General features: G+C 56.9%; 5 protein-coding genes across 5 annotated transcripts; 4 read left to right on the top strand and 1 right to left on the bottom strand.

Annotated features, from left to right (window-relative positions):
• Nucleotides 1-1608: 1608 nt before the first annotated feature.
• On the top strand, nucleotides 1609-2268 carry TRAVEDRAFT_133224 (uncharacterized protein; the record flags this gene model as incomplete). Its single annotated transcript, XM_008045649.1, has 2 exons — nucleotides 1609-1860; nucleotides 1957-2268. Coding segments are annotated over 2 exons (564 nt in total), but the record flags the coding sequence as incomplete, so codon positions are not given.
• Nucleotides 2269-5742: 3474 nt separating this feature from the next.
• Nucleotides 5743-8209, top strand: TRAVEDRAFT_52663 (uncharacterized protein; the record flags this gene model as incomplete). Its single annotated transcript, XM_008045315.1, has 5 exons — nucleotides 5743-5880; nucleotides 5932-6937; nucleotides 6996-7175; nucleotides 7226-7395; nucleotides 7448-8209. The coding sequence occupies 5 exons, from the start codon at nucleotides 5743-5745 to the stop codon at nucleotides 8207-8209; spliced, it is 2256 nt and encodes a 751-aa protein (XP_008043506.1).
• A 777-nt stretch (nucleotides 8210-8986) lies between these two features.
• Nucleotides 8987-10638, top strand: TRAVEDRAFT_23861 (GDP-mannose 4,6-dehydratase; the record flags this gene model as incomplete). Its single annotated transcript, XM_008045147.1, has 5 exons — nucleotides 8987-9089; nucleotides 9139-9166; nucleotides 9448-9554; nucleotides 9607-10134; nucleotides 10193-10638. The coding sequence occupies 5 exons, from the start codon at nucleotides 8987-8989 to the stop codon at nucleotides 10636-10638; spliced, it is 1212 nt and encodes a 403-aa protein (XP_008043338.1).
• Nucleotides 10639-10974: 336 nt separating this feature from the next.
• On the bottom strand, nucleotides 10975-13162 carry TRAVEDRAFT_52661 (uncharacterized protein; the record flags this gene model as incomplete). The annotated part of the gene is made up of 4 exons (XM_008045314.1): nucleotides 10975-11733; nucleotides 11787-11916; nucleotides 12033-12195; nucleotides 12253-13162. The coding sequence occupies 4 exons, from the start codon at nucleotides 13160-13162 to the stop codon at nucleotides 10975-10977; spliced, it is 1962 nt and encodes a 653-aa protein (XP_008043505.1).
• A 584-nt stretch (nucleotides 13163-13746) lies between these two features.
• On the top strand, nucleotides 13747-15547 carry TRAVEDRAFT_155066 (epimerase-domain-containing protein). Its single transcript, XM_008045648.1, has 8 exons — nucleotides 13747-13958; nucleotides 14014-14084; nucleotides 14137-14168; nucleotides 14407-14621; nucleotides 14683-14757; nucleotides 14816-14874; nucleotides 14928-15239; nucleotides 15311-15547. Exons 1-8 carry the CDS (start codon nucleotides 13813-13815, stop codon nucleotides 15373-15375), a joined length of 975 nt encoding a protein of 324 aa, XP_008043839.1. The 5' UTR covers nucleotides 13747-13812; the 3' UTR covers nucleotides 15376-15547.
• Nucleotides 15548-15833: the final 286 nt, after the last annotated feature.

Raw genomic sequence — 15833 nt, 5'->3', positions numbered from 1 at the left:
CAGGAGGACAGCCTGGTCCTTCCCAACGGCTTCTGCATCTTCGCGGCTTCCCGTCCTGAGTCTCAGTCCATGGGACACCAAGGCGGCGGTGTCGCCACACTTGTGCGCACGGCCCTCAAGCCACATCGGCTACCCTGTGCTGCCACATCCGACATCCTTCCGGTGCTCATTGGAAACCTCATCTTCCTGAACGTCTACCTCCCACCTGTGTCATCACCATGGATTGCGGCCGCAGAGGTTCCTCCAGAGCAGATTCTCCACGAATGTGTTGCGGCCCTGTCGGTGCATGCTGAGGACGGACTTCATCTCTGTGTCATGGGCGACATCAACGCACGCACCGCTACTCTATCGGCGCAGCCCGAAACATACCCTCGAGTGTCGCCAGACGTCGCTGCACCATCCACGAGAGGACGAGACTTGATAGCCCTCGCTCAGGAATCCGAGCTCGTTGTTGTAAACGGCACATCGATGCAAGTGGAATCGTCACTCGGCGCGCTCACCTCGTTCCAGGCAAACGGGTCTGCGTTAGTCGACTACGCTCTGGTGAGCCGCGCACTCGTCGACGCAGGTCATGTCCGGATGTTTGACATCCAATCGCACCGATCAAACTTGTCCGACCACGCGGCCATCATTCTCTGCGTGGATGACTTCGAACGACCGGTGGAGCAACTGTCGGTGCCTCGAGCTGCGAACAAACCACCCGTCATACCGGGACACGGAGAGCCTGGACCGCTGGATATCCTCCTCGAGCGAACCCTTGCTGCGGGAAATCGATCGCTCGCTGATCAGCTCACTGCAATCTATGGTCGGGTCTCCAGTCAGTCTGACCGCGTCGATGTTTGGACGGATGGGTCCTCTTGCACACATGGCGGTCACCCTTGTGCAGGTGCTGGGGTCTGCTGGGGTCTGCACTCGGTGCGAAACAGCGCCGTGCGGGTTCCTGGTGATAGTCAGACGAATAACCGTGCAGAGCTCTATGCCGTCCTCTTCGCGCTCCGCCAAGCAGACCCTGTGCGGACCCTCGGAATCCACACGGACTCTACGTACGCCATCCACTCTGTCTGCCACTGGGCTCCTCGCAACGCAGAGTTAGGTTGGGCAGTGCCTCACGGCGACATTCTACGAGCCATCGCATCCACTCTGCGTGCAAGATCAGCCGCAGTACTCTTCTACTGGGTGAAAGGCCACAGCGGGAATGCGCACAACGAACTCGCAGACACTCTCGCAAAGAAGGGCTGTACCTTGATACCAGGAGTCGACATTGCTACGCTACCTCCACCTCCTGACTGGCCGCAACCCACCCCGTCGACACGTATCCCGCCAAGCGTGGTCAAGGTCCACACTTCTCTTCCCATACTTCCCGCGGCAGTGCAGAAGCGACCCCGGGCAGCGGAGAGCCGGAAGGATGCAGATGCGGACACCGATGATGCGGATGTTCGAGCCCACGACTCGGACACCCTCTCGGAGTTGAGGGACGTCATCTACGACAACCTGGCGAACGCGCCAAACGAGCGAGCTTTCTGGAAAATGCTGGGGTGTATTACCTTCCCCCGGGAGCCCTCGTTCTACGTCACCGCACACCAACTGAAGGACGTCTTTGAGCCCCGCATGAACCCGGTGCCTCATGAAACACATGGTGGCCCATTCGCGACCCTGCGCGCTTTGGATGGTGTCCTTCTTGATACCCTGCCCACGATCACCGAGGACCGCACCTCTACACAGTCCTTCTCTCGCCCACTTACTGTGGATGACATCGCCGCCGTCAAGGCTCGTCTGGCCGAGACTGGTGCGGGGAAGGCAAAGGGACCGGACGGAGTCTCCTATGCTCGTGTCCTGCAGATCCCCAACGAGGAACTACGGGTCCTGTTTCAATCCTGCCTGGACTCCCTGGATAGTCCGCATGACTGGCTCTCCGCAACGCTCGCAGCCATTCAGAAGAAAGGTAAAGATGCGAAGGATCCGGCAGGATACCGAAACATCGGACTGGAGAGCTGCCTCCTGAAGACCTTAACACTGCTCATTGATCGCCGCATGCGGGAGTGGTCGGACGCAGAGGACATCGTGCCCCCTCTCCAGAACGGCTTTCGGACAGGATACAGAACGGAGAACAACGTGTTCACATTACGCGTCGCTGCAGAGCAGGCGCAGTCACAGGGCAAGACGCTGTGGGTAGCATTCGTGGACCTCGCGAATGCGTTCCCCTCTGTGAACCAGAGTACCCTGTGGGCAAAACTGCGCGATCTCGGTGCAGGGGGGCCGCTGTTTGACTGGCTTCGTATGCTCTACGCGCGGCTGCGCTACTTCGTGCGGTTCAATGGTGAATACTCCGAATACTTTCAGGCTCTGGCGGGTATCTTGATTGGCGACCCCGCATCCCCCATCCTGTGGAACATCTTCTTCTCAGACTTCACCTGCCCGCCCCATGAGGACGATGTGTGGCTTGACACCCTGCGAATTCCCTACCTGGCTCACGCAGATGACATCGTCCTCCTCTCCACCTCGCCCGAAGGCCTCCAGTCCAAGCTGAACGCTCTCGCAACCTGGTGCACCCGCAACGGCCTGCGCGTCAACGTCTCGAAGACCTTCCTCATGGCGTTTGGCCGTCTGCCCAGGACACTGCCCGTACTGCGCCTGGAGGGAGAACAGCTACACCTGACAGAGTCAACTACCTATGTCGGTGTTGTACTGTGCTCAACAACACGGAACATCTTCGCTCTACACCGCGCCCTACAGGCAATGAAAGCGCGGCGTGTCGCAAACGCCGCGCTAGCGCTAGAGTGCTACATTGGCGCCATCCCAATGAATGTCGCACGGAAACTCTACAGCGCAAGGGTGGACCCTCACCTCACGGCCGGCTGCGTAGTCGACCTCGATGTCAACACCGCAGACCTTCGCCCCCTCGAGATCATACAACACACATTCGCTCGTCGTGTGTCCCGCCTGCCCTCACACACTCCCGCGATGCCGGTGCTGCTCGACCTCGCCCTACGACCGCTTCACTACAAGAGAATGCTAGCCGTTCTTGTCTTTGTGGAGCGGCTGTTGACGAATGCGCCACCGGTTCCCAAGGCCGCATTCACTTGTTCCCTCCGGATGGCCGCTGCAGGTCACATATCCTGGGCGGGGGACCTCTGTCACGCCCTTCGTGCCCTTCCGTCGCCGGTCCAATGGGACTTCAGACGACCTCCTACTCTGCTACATCTACAGAGGGCGCGTGAACACGTGGAGCTTTCCCTCCGTAATCACGCATTACAGTCCGTCATGCAACCGGTCAAGCTATCCCTGTGGAAATGGGGAATCATTCCGCAGTTCCCTGGCAGGAAGGATCCCCCCCCGCTGAACGTCCTCTTCGCCCTCCGTGCGTACACTACCACCACACGCATTTCTCATCGGCGTGCGGTCGCGCGCCTTCTTGCGGGTGTGCCACCATACGCTATCGAACTCATGCGACGACACAATGTGCCGCGCGAGCGCCGCATTTGCCGATTCTGCCGCATTCAACCGGCCATCGAGGACGAACCGCACATCCTCTTCCACTGCCCTGACACCGCACTCTGTACCGCACGCGATAAATTCCACCGCGACATCATCCTCCTCAAACCAGGTGCTCTGTATGCGCGGCGACGCTTGACGGACTGGGAGTTCCTCGCGGCCGCGTTGCTCGATGCCAAGATCTCACATATTGCCGCCGAATTCATCCACGCAACTTTTGAGCGCTGCAAAGAGATCCCTGTGATGATGATCGTGTCAGACACTGTGTGGGCGACGATACCGCTAGCTGCGCCCGCCCTGTAGCTCCAGACGTACGTCAAGTCCGCCCGCTCTTGCGATGAGACGTCCGATTTCACTCACGCCTGCGTTCTTGCCGTCTCGGGAGTCACAGATGCCGCACTCGCCTCGTAACTCCGCCGTGTTGTCTCCGAGCCTAACCGCCGGTTGTGCCACATAAGGTTCGCTGGCCACCGCTGTGTCTTGTGTCTCTGAGCTCACCCTCATACAGCATCTGCGTTTGGATATGATCACGATCGTCCCTGCGACTACATGTATCCTTATACCCCCGTCTGAGAATGGATAGATACAGGATGAAACATTTTAGAACGTCTCGCTGGTACTAGAATCACTGTGGTAATGGCTGGAATGTGCGTGGAGGACTGCGCCGCCATTCATTGGTTGTTGTTTCTCCCGGACGGGTTTGCAACAGGCACACGGTCCTGGTACCCCACCTAGTCGCCCATACTGTGAACGCGACATTACACTGAACATATGCTCTCTCGGGCCTGGGCGAGTTACGTTGAGGCATGCAGGAGTGTGCCTTGGCTCCTGGGGTTTTTAAGATTTTTCCCCAGGTTTTAGCCCAGGTAAGGCTGCCCCTACGGGGAGCGGCGCCTGCTTGTCTATGTGCGTCAGCACGTGGATAAAAGCCAGAGATTGAGCTTGTTCACGAGTAGTCCTCGCCGGAACACTGTGGATCACGACTGGGTCATGCGTGAATGGTATGAAGTGCAACATTTAAGTGTCTATTGCAGCACTGTCGATTATCGTACATACGTAGTGTGAGGTTGATTACATAACATGTACTAGCACATTGCGTTGGGGGTTGTACGTCGTCGAGCGGTCAAATACATACTCACTCACTCACTCTCTCTTGAAGCCTCCGCGACGATCTATATGTCATCTTGACCACTAGGGGAACCTTTCTCATATAATTTAATGTTACATCACAACCCTCAATGTGTACATGATAACACGCGCCGCGCGATGCGTTACCTTTGAATGCGCCTTCCGGCCCGACGCCAGTGGGCCCTTCGCCAACATGAACAGGGACTCGGTGCTAGTGAGTGGCAAGCCTTTCCGACGGCACTGGTATTCCACAAAGGTGAGCGCTGTGGCTGAAGCTAAGGCTGAACGTTGAACTTAAGCAACCCCGCCGATATTTGTTGGCGCTCCGAGTCTCTCTCGCGTCACTCGTTAGGCGCCCATATGGGTTCTCTTCCTCAACCTCGCTCTCCATGATGCATCGACACTCGCTGAGCATACTCAAGCTCAAGCCCCTGCGACGATAGGCCTTTTATTGTCGTCACTATCATACCAGCAATCTTTGGAGCGGCTCTCGGATGTCATGTCCACAGACATAGCATAGATTGAGAAGAAGGTGACGGCGGAGCAGATGTTGTTTGCGGGCGTCGGCAGAAGGCCTAAGAGTATGAGAACAGGGTGACGCAAGGTATGCCGTTTCATGATCAGTGGACGCCCACCTTATTATGCAGATGCTTGTAACAACAGAGATTGGTAGTGGCGTATGCGGCGACCACCACCTTCGGGTGGGTTTGACCATGAAACAAACATAGCGATAGCAACAAGGAGAAAGCGCTTGACAAATGGGTCACAAGACGACCATCGAGTGCAACAGTCTGTCAGACTGTCCTGCCACGGCGCCACCGAGTACGTTCAAAGACAGTTACAACTGGAGCAGCTTCGACTCATCCGCCACTCAGCGTCAAGCTTGACACTCGACCTCAACCTGCTCCTGCTCTTGGAAGCGCCTCTTCCTCTCCAACCGCTCTTTTAACGATGGATAGAAATCATTCTCCCACTGGCGGTGACGGACTGTCCGACTGTGTCTACAACGCTCCAATGGCTCTGGACGAAACTCGCTTACACACAAGGGTATTAGACCCTTCCGAAGGTTATTCCCGCAATAGGCGATATGTCCAAGATGCGAGAGATTGTACGGTCGGGCCCATGCCAGTACGGGCGTTCATAGATGATTTCTTGCCTCCGATTCCTGCTGGTAGGGAGAAGGAGGTATTATCTAGTACGTATGCGTTCAAGAATGTGCCGTCAAGTGGCGCCAAGCCCGCCGACATTTTTACCCCGCTGGTGCGCGAATCCGATGATATATGCTGGCAAGCGTACCTTACACTTTATCAGCTCGTCGCATTGAACAGGTCTACAAAACTTAGGAGTCGCGCTCCGGGCCTCGTGTTCGAAAACGCGTCAATAAACGCCACAGAGCCTCACACGCCTGGCTTCATGAAACCACACATCTGCTGCTACACACGTGAAAATCTTGCCAATGTGCGCGATGCTCCTGCATCCTCCCGCGTCGAACTGGGGTATGCGGAACTTTTCGTCGAGGTCAAGGCGGACGCTGCACTAGACTTCTTTGTCGATCCTCCTCCGCAGGCAACTCCCGCGGATTGTGACTCTCATGACTTCTTTACCCGGTTTCGGAATGAAGGAATGAAACACCGCGCCGAGAGGGCGTTCGGACAACACATCGCATACGCCATGGAAATACAAGCTCGCCAGCATCGTGTGCACTTCTTCTCGATCTTCATCGCCGGTTCTTGCGCTCGGCTAATGCGGTGGGACCGCTCTGGCCTCATCGTCACCAGATCATTCGACATCCTCGTGCACCCGGGCTTACTTAGCGAGTTCCTTGGTCGTTTTGCCTTCGCCTCCGACCAACAGCGCGGGCACGACATGTCCATAGGGATGGCCACCCAGAAGGACGAGGTCTTGTTCCGAGAGGTCGTCACGAAGTATGTCAAGGATCAGCTCGATCTCGCGGACGACGCTCTCACCGAAGCAGTGGCCGAGCACTACCAACGAGGATGCGTCTTCGCCGTGCGTATGTTCGCCACAGATCCCTCAAGCACCCCGTCGCGCTCCACGCCAGTCGCCGATCGCTATCTAATTTCCAGGCCCGTCACGTCTCCCTTGCGCCTGCGGGGGCGTGCGACCCGTGGATACTGGGCCGTACAGGCCAGTTCCAAGCGCCTAGTCTTCCTGAAGGACACCTGGCGCCCACCTCAGGAGCGGGAAGGTACCGTCATTGCTAAACTCAATGCCACGGGCGTTCGCAGTGTCCCGCAATTTGTTGCTCAGGGTGACGTCTATCAACTACCCTCTGATGTCGGCGACAAACGTCCCAGTATGTTACCCTATCTGTGCTCCGATGCTGTGACACTGATCAACTGCAGCCTCACCAGCCCAGCACACGGAGACAGATCGCTATCTTACGCAACCTTGGGTGTGTCGTATACGTGGCAAGCGTGTCTCGGTATCGACACACATACACTACCGACTCGTCCTCGGAACGGTCGGCTACCCTATACGCCGACTGAAGGGTTCCGACGAGCTCTTGCATGCCACCTACGATGTATTCCAGGGTACGTCCGCGGCTTGACTACGTACTCCCATTCCCAACTCATCTCATCAGCGATGCGAGATGCCTCGAGCAAGACATCGCGTCTCCACAGGGACATCAGCATCGGCAACATCATCCTCGTGAAGGAACCCGGCTGTGAAACTCGCAGGGGCTATCTCATCGATTGGGAAACATCCTCTCCACTGGATTCTGAGGGTCGCTCTCTCGATAAGAATAGAACAGTGAGTGTGAAGGTCGCCGCGTCGGTGAATCGGATCTGACGGTCATACGAAGGGCACCTGGAAGTTTATGTCTGCCAAAGTCCTATCCAAGCCCGAGAAGCCGCACATGTTCCAGGACGACATGGAGTCGCTGCTCTGGGTCGTCCACTACTGCAGCCTCCTCTACATGCCCCACAACCTCGATTCCGACAGTATGCAGTCAATCATACACGAGCTCTACGACGACTCTATATTCCTACGTGGCGAGATGCGCGGCGGATTTGGCAAGGCGATCAACAGGATAGACCGCTCCTTGACCGAAAGCATTGAGTTCGCCAACCCGGACCTGCAGAAATGGCTGGACCACGTCATGGACCTGCACGGTCCCAAAGGCCTTTTCGATGAGGCGGCCGAGCGGCTGTGGAAGGACCCTGAGAACCTGGAAACGCTCTGGCGCGAATTCCTCGCGACGCACACGCTCGCTCGCGATGATAGGAACGAGTTCGAGTTTCCGGACCCCGACACCTACGATGACAGGCCGGAGGGCTCACACGTCCCGTTTGTCCCTCCTCCGCCGCCGGAGCCTCCCGCCAAGAGACCAGTCGAAGGCGAGGTCCAGGTCGGGCATGAGGAGGGGGCGCGTCGCGTCAAACGGCAGCGGGCAGAGCCCTCCGTCGCCGAGCCCTTGCGCCGCAGCGACAGACTCCGCAGTCGCTCAGGACCGCCTGCGCCGCCGCCAGCGAAGCGAGCAAATCCGAAGGGGACCGCAACGAAGCAACGCGCTGCTACGAGCAACAACGCCCGCACAAGCAAGAGACCTAGCACTGCAAGCTGAGTATCATCATTCTCTACACTCTTCGTTTCTCGTGTCTGTCATTCGTTGCGGCTGTTATATTTGCTTTGCTGCTATGTGTTACTCGCTTGATGTACCTCGGCTATACCCTTGGATGATCGTGATGTATGTCTTTGTTGGGACAAACACGAATGGCTACTATCGCCTTCGTAATAGGCTCGCATTCATATGAAGCTCGAACTCGCTGGCGTCGATGCACTTACCGAAGCGGCCCACAATATTGTGTTGTCTAGAGTTATCTTCCGTGCAGGACGACCATGATTCATGACGCGGACGTCTGGGCTTCTCTTCCTCCTGCCAGAGCAATCTCATTCGACCAGTACTTGCGATGGAAACCCTGTCGACACATGAATGATGTAAGTACGACGCCGCTGCCCGCTTCTTGGTGCGTGGCCCGAGCGAGGCGCAAGGCTTGCACTTCGAATTCGGAATAGCCCTGCACGCTAGCACTTGGAATTATTATTGTTTTCTCGCTTCTTTTGGAAAGTTGAGAAGGCTTATACTCTTCGAGTGTGGTTCTAAGTGTTTTTCGATGGATAGTGAGTGCATTGAAGTGATCATTCGAAAGGGCAGCTGCCAGAGGGCGCCGCAGCGCCGCCAGAACCAATAAGAAGACGCCCATAAACTAGGCGCCCAATATAGCACTCCAAAGTACCGATTAGCGCCCGAGGATAAGTAGCGAATTTAAATATCGCCATCCCCGCCTCCTGCCCTCCCTCTCCCCGCTCAGCGCTCAGCTCTTTCTCTCTCCCCACCACCATGTCCGCGCAAATCGAAGACGTCGCTGCCCCCTTCTCCGCAATCCGCGGTGCTCTGCCGACTCCGGAGGAGTACCGCAAGCGCAAGGTCGCGCTCATCTCCGGTGCGTCTACCTCCTATGCTTGACTGATCGCGGCTGATTGGTTCGGCAGGCATTACTGGCCAGGATGGATCCTATCTGTAAGTGCTAGTTCTTATATAGCCTCCCTATGGTCCAGGTTGTGCGGTGATATCGCTCGCGTGCTGCACAACATCCGTCAAGGAAGCGGGCTGGCGTTCGCGCCACCATCGCCCATCGCGTCGCTATTCGTGCCAGCCAGCACGGCGCCCAAGGCCTCGCGACTTTGCCGCGACTGAGTGGGTGGCGGACGTCGGGGGACGCGTACACCCGCGCCAGTCGTTCTTCTACCGGCTCAATGTGACCATGGCCTGCAATGTGACGCGACTGACGCGCTGCACAGGACGGAGTTCTTGTTAGAGAAGGGCTACGAGGTGCACGGTATCATTCGTCGGTCATCCAGCTTCAACACGAGCCGTCTGCACCATCTCTATGAGGACCAGCATGAGCGTACGTCCCCCCGCACTTCTCGCGCAGATCATCTATATTTAGCGTCATACAGGGCCTAACAAGTTCAAGTTGCACTACGGCGACCTGAGCGACAGCACGAACCTCGTCTACATCATCGCGCAGGTGCAACCCACGGAGGTGTACAACCTCGGCGCGCAGTCGCACGTAAAGGTCTCGTTTGAGATGGCCGAGTACACGGGCGACGTCGACGGTCTTGGCACGCTGCGCCTGCTCGACGCGATCCGGACGTGCGGGCTCGAGAAGCACGTGCGCTTCTACCAGGCGTCGACGTCCGAGCTCTACGGCAAGGTCGTCGAGACGCCACAGAGCGAGACTACCCCGTTCTACCCGCGTTCTCCTTACGGCGTCGCCAAGCTCTACGGCTTCTGGATCACTGTCAACTACCGCGAGGCGTACGGCATGTACTCGTGCAACGGCATTCTCTTCAACCACGAGTCGCCACGCCGTGGACGGACGTTCGTCACCCGCAAGATCTCGCGTGCCGCTGCGGATATCTCCCTGGGCAAGCAATCGTGCCTGTACCTGGGCAACCTCGATGCGAAGCGTGATTGGGGACACGGTGCGCGCGCGCCTCTCATCTGTCGCCCGTGCTTCCTCCGCTGACACGCCGCCGACAGCCCGCGATTACGTCGAGGGCATGTGGCTGATGCTGCAGCAAGACGCGCCCGAGGACTTCGTGCTCGCCACCGGCGAGACCCACCCCGTCCGCGAGTTTGTTGAGAAGTCGTTCGCCGTGCTTGGTATCACCGTGAAGTGGCGAGGCACCGGCACCGAGGAGGAGGGCTACGACGCGAAGACAGGCAAGGTCATCGTGCGCGTCGACCCGCGCTACTTCCGCCCCGCCGAAGTCGAGTACGTATTCGATTTCACTTCCCTTCCTGCTGCCGCAGGGGTGATAACGAGGCTGATCATGGGCATTGTGCGCAGACTTCTCCTCGGCGACCCCGCGAAGGCGGACCGGCTCCTTGGATGGAAGCGCAAAGTCGACTTCCCCTCGCTCGTGAAGGAGATGGTGCTAGCCGACCTGGAGGCGTCCAAGACCCGCATCGAGAACCAGAACTAGGTAGGAAATGGACAGAGCGCGCGAACGATCGAGAAAGGCGCGTTGCTACACGCGGCGCATTCTTAGCTTGGCGGTACCCGTCACAACACTTGTAATTCCTTAGAATTGTATGGACGATTACGGTTTTCTTGTCTCACCGAATTATCGAGCGGGCGGGAGCTTTCTCAGGCCACAACTTGCCGTTTGGTGTATTTGTTCGACCGATAATCTATATGGTCGTTCAAAGTATTAAGTGCGACCATCCCAGGGTATATCGAGCAGAGGACGAACACGCAAAACACATTTAACTCAACAGACAAGGGGGATATCGAAATGCCTTTCCTCAATCTGCAGCACTCAGCTGTCTGTCATTGTGCGTTTCCGCGAGTTCGCGCTCGCAGCATGATGTGGCTTCCTTACAGTTCCTGCCAGCTTTGCTCGTTTTGCTGGCGGCGCCACAGCAGTAGATGAGCGATTGCGGATTCTGTCGCTGCGGCGCACGGTCTCAAAGCCAGAGGCGTCCTCCCGACGGCGTCTGAGACCAAGAGCTCCCCCAACATGTCCAATGGGGGCTGCGTCTTCACCTGTCTTGTTGGTGGGGGGCATCGGCCGTGGAGGCGGGACGAACGTGACGAGCGAGCTCTCCGGTTTGTTGCGGAACGTCGGGGGGTCGGGCAGCGCGTTCTCGACTCTGTCCCCACGAGCGAGCGCCTGGTGCGTCGCGAAGAAATCGCGCCAAAGCTTGTCCAAATTCTCGGGCTCCCTCCAGATGAGAGACGATTGTGCGGAGGGTACGCCGACGCGGCCGTGCAGGTCCATGGCGTCGTCGAGCCACTTCTGCAGGTCCGGGTTCGCGAACTTGATGCGCTCGGTGAGCGTGCGCGCTGCCCTGTTGGCGACCTTGCCGGAGCCACCGCGGAGCACGCCTTTGATTTGCACGGAGTGGTCGAACAGCCGCTGGATGACCGTCTCGAGGCTCTCGTCGTCGAGGTTGTGCGGCAGGTAGAGGAGGGCGCAGTAGAGGACGACGTAGAGGAGGGACTCCATGTCGTCTTCGAGCGTGTGGGGAAGCTCGGGCTTGGACAGCACTTTGGAGGACATGAACTTCCATGTGCCCTGGCGGCCGCTGTGAGGTTGAGGTCTCTCTGACGAATGAACATCGGACTTACTGTTCTAGTGCTGTCCAGCGAGTGTCCTTCGGAATCGACAGCGGAGGAAGTCTCCCAGTCGATGAGATAGCCCTTGCGCGTGCCACAGCCTGGTTCCTTCACGAGGACGATGTTGCCAATGCTGATGTCTCTGTGAATACGTTGAGCTTTGCTCGACGTATCTCTCATGGCTAATAAGGTTAGTCGATCATGTCGCCGGATGGTAAGGAAGCGGCCTGACCTTGGAATACGTCGTAAGCTGCATACAGGAGTTCATCGGTACCTTTCAAGCGTCGCAGTGGGTACCCGACCGTTCCAACAACAAGCCGGTAGTGGATGTGGGTGGACACCGAGACGTGCGCGCCACGTATGGGACAGACCCAGGGTTGTGTATCGTAGCGATCTGTTTCCGTGCGTTGTACCGGCGGTGCTGCAGTGGCAATTCATGAGATACAGGGGGCCACATAGCAAAGAGTATGCGACGTACTCTTGTCAAGAACAGAGGGATGCTGATACACGTCGCCTTGGGCCACAAACTGTGGGACGTTGCGGACCCCGGCGGCATTCAGATCAGCAATAACGGTACCTTCCTGTTCTCCACGCCGTCTCCATATATCTTTCAGAAAGACCAAACGCTCAGTATCTGCATGTACGGCCCAATGTCCACGGGTCGCTCGACCAACGAGTTGCAAGGGGGAAGTGACGGGCCTAGAGACTAGATAGCGCTCGACGGCAGGCGTGGCGGGATCCTTGGTGGACACGCGCATCGCATATACGCAACCCTCCTGGTAGTGCTCGGCCACCGCTCTAGTAAGATCGTCATCGGCGAGGTCCAGCTGATTCTGGACATATTTCGTCACAACGTCTCGAAACAACAGCTCCTCTTGCGGGCTGGCCGCCTCCACAGAGCCGTCGTGACCGCGCTCGTGTTCGGATGCGAAGGCGAAGCGGGCAAGAAATTCGCTGAGCAGATCAGGGCGAACGAGGAGATCGAATGATCCGGTGACGATTATTCCAGAGCGATCCCACCGCAGAAGGCGAGCATAAGAACCAGCGATGGAGATCGAGAAGAGGTGCACACGGTGCTGGCGGGCTTGTATTTCCAACGCATACGTGATATGCTGTCCGAACGCTCTCTCAGCTCGGCGTTTGAGGTTGTCGTCGCGGAAACGTGCGAAGAAGTCGTGGGTACCGCGTTCTTTGCTGGTGGCGTCCGCCGGGGGGTCGACAAAAAAGTCTAGAGCAATGTCTGGCTTCACCTCGATGAAGAGTTCCGCGTAACCTAATTCGGCGCGCGATGATGTGGAAGCATTGTGCAATGTGTCAAGATTTCCATGCGTGTAGCAGCAAATGTGTGGTTTCATCAGACCGGGGGTATGAGGTTCCGAGGAGCTCATTGAGGCGTTCTCGAAAACAAGTCCAGGAGCGCGGCTCTTAGATTTTCTGGACGTGTTCAAAGCAGATAGCTGATAGGATATAAGAGACGTTTGCGGACATATATCATGGAATACACTCACCAGTGGCGTGTAAATGTCGGATGCTGTGGCGCCACTCGACGGCACTCCCTTGAACGCACCCGTGCTGGATAGTACCTCTTTCTTCCTGCTAGCAGGAACTGGAGGTAAGAAAGCGTCTATAAACGCCTGCACTGGCATAAGTCCAACCGTGCAAGTTCTTGCATCCTGGACAAGCCTTTGGTTGCGAGAATATGCTTTAGACGGCTCTAATCCCCTCGTGTGTGGCTGGTGGTCGTTGAGGGCCATCGGAGTGTTATAGACAGGACCAAGTTTGACAGTTAAATCATCCATGTCCATGATAAGGGCGCAGGTGGGCGGGCTGGTCACGTAGAGTAAGTGGACGTCGAGAGGCAAGATGCTCTGCAGGTACCAACCAGGATTTCCTGGAGAGGCGAAGCGCCCAAGTATGCATCTAGCTAAGCGCCCATTAATTAGCGAGCCGCTCTCACTCGGCAAACCTATCCTCTTCTCCGCTCTTCCGTCTCCCCATCGATCAGCCCTCTCAGTGAAACTCTGCAGGTCTCGACGAGATGTCCGTCATTCTCGTTACTGGAGGCACTGGCCTGGTCGGAAAGGCCATTGAGTACATCATCGAGACTGAGCCAGAGGGCTCGCGTTTCGGGAAGCAGCCGGGCGAGAAATGGGTCTTCATTGGTTCCTCTGAGGCCGACTTGCGGTGAGCATAGTTCATATTGTCTCACTGACAGCTAAGTGCTTATAACTGTGGACAGCAATCAGGAGCAGTCCAAGAAGCTGTTCGAGAAATACAAGCCGACGCATGTTATCCACCTCGCAGCACTTGGTGCGTACATGATACTGCGCGTCGCGCGACGCGTTCTGACGCGCCGATGTAGTCGGCGGACTCTTCATCAATATGAAGCGCAAGGTGAGCATCTGTATGGGCATTCAGTCTGCTAAGAGAATGTACTTCGAAGGCGTACTGCAGAGCAACGGAAGCGTATTATCGGACCTACGGCCGATTCACATTCTTTGTGACCACAGCGATCCCTACTTGTATCTGTGGTATGGTTTACCAAGTTTTGCGGAGTTGTACACACAGATTTTCAGGCTTCTTGCCGTCTCCCAACGATAAGAGCCGTAAACTGATTGTCTTCAAACCATAGCTCGACTTCCTCCGTGACAACATCCTCATCAACGACAACGTCCTGCACAACTCGCACGAGCAAGGCTGCAAGAAGGTCATTTCATGCCTGTCCACCTGTGTCTACCCCGACAAGGTCGACTACCCCCTGGACGAGACGAAGATCCACCTCGGTCTCCCCCACGACAGCAACTTTGGCTATGCGCACGCAAAACGGCTCGTAGATGTCCAGAACCAGTGCGTCTTGCGCCTTCCCTGCTTCTGCTGTCGGTGTAGGTTAACCGTCTCGCCGTTACAGCGCATACAAGGACCAGTACGGCGATAACTTTACGTCTGCGATTCCGACGAACGTCTTCGGGCCGCACGATAACTTGTAAGATCGCATTTGCCCCGCTTCTCCACATGCGATGTTGATAACGATGTGCCGGCAGCGACCTCGAGAGCGCACACGTGTTGCCTGCGCTCATGCACAAGTGCTACCTCGCGAAGAGTGCGTTTATATTTGGTCCCATCAGCCCGCGCACGCTGACACCTGCCCCGTAGAGAACGGCACGCCGTACGTCGTGTGGGGATCCGGCAAGCCGCTGCGGCAGTTCATCTACTCGCGCGACCTCGCGAAGCTCTTCATCTGGATGCTGCGCGAGTACGACGACGTCGAGCCGCTCATCCTCTCCGTCGGGGAGGACGAGGAGGTGAGCATCGGGCAGGCCGCGGACGCGGTCGTCGGCGCGATGGGCTTCGCGGGCGAGTACCGCTTCGACACGACGAAAGCGGACGGGCAGTTCCGCAAGCCCGCGTCGAACAAGAAGCTGCTCTCGCTCATCGGCGGCTTTGAGTTCACGCCGTTCGAGAAGGGTGCGTACCGTTTCCTTTTATCTATCTCTAAATACTGCGTGGCGGCTGTTGATGGACTTTTGTCTATGTAGCGCTCGAGGAGACGGTGCAATGGTTCCAGCAGAACTATGCGACCGCGAGGGTCGGCAAGCCGTGAGGAGGTTCGTGCTACCAACAAGACATGTAGAACAGTGCCAGTGTTACCCATTCTGCCAATGAATTTAGTAAGCGGGACTGTGAGTGACACCGAGGAATATCGTACTTTGGTCGCAACTTCGTGTTTGATGAAACCGTGTACAGCTTAGGCTTGGCTTAGGCTCAATATAAGGTTGGCCACACGATCATATTTGTACTTGGCCTTCACTTACGTAGTCTCACTCAGGGTATCTAGATAGGAGGACAACGCATGCTGCATGACCAGAGGTCTCCTCGCGACTGCTTGTTGTTGTGGACGCTCATAAGACAATAAGGGTACATCGTTGGGCGCTAAGTCTCACCCCTCCTTCGTCCGAACTGCCACCAGCCTTCGCGCTACACCAACATCCCCATCCTCCAGCTGCGCTACCAATCATGACGGAATCTTCCTCAGGCGTCTCAGGGTGCGTGTACAACTGC

Source organism: Trametes versicolor (genome assembly GCF_000271585.1).
Source record: "Trametes versicolor FP-101664 SS1 unplaced genomic scaffold TRAVEscaffold_12, whole genome shotgun sequence".
Taxonomy (NCBI): Eukaryota; Fungi; Basidiomycota; class Agaricomycetes; order Polyporales; family Polyporaceae; genus Trametes; species Trametes versicolor.
Note: the sequence above shows the minus strand (reverse complement) of the source record. Positions and strands in the feature narration are given on the sequence as shown.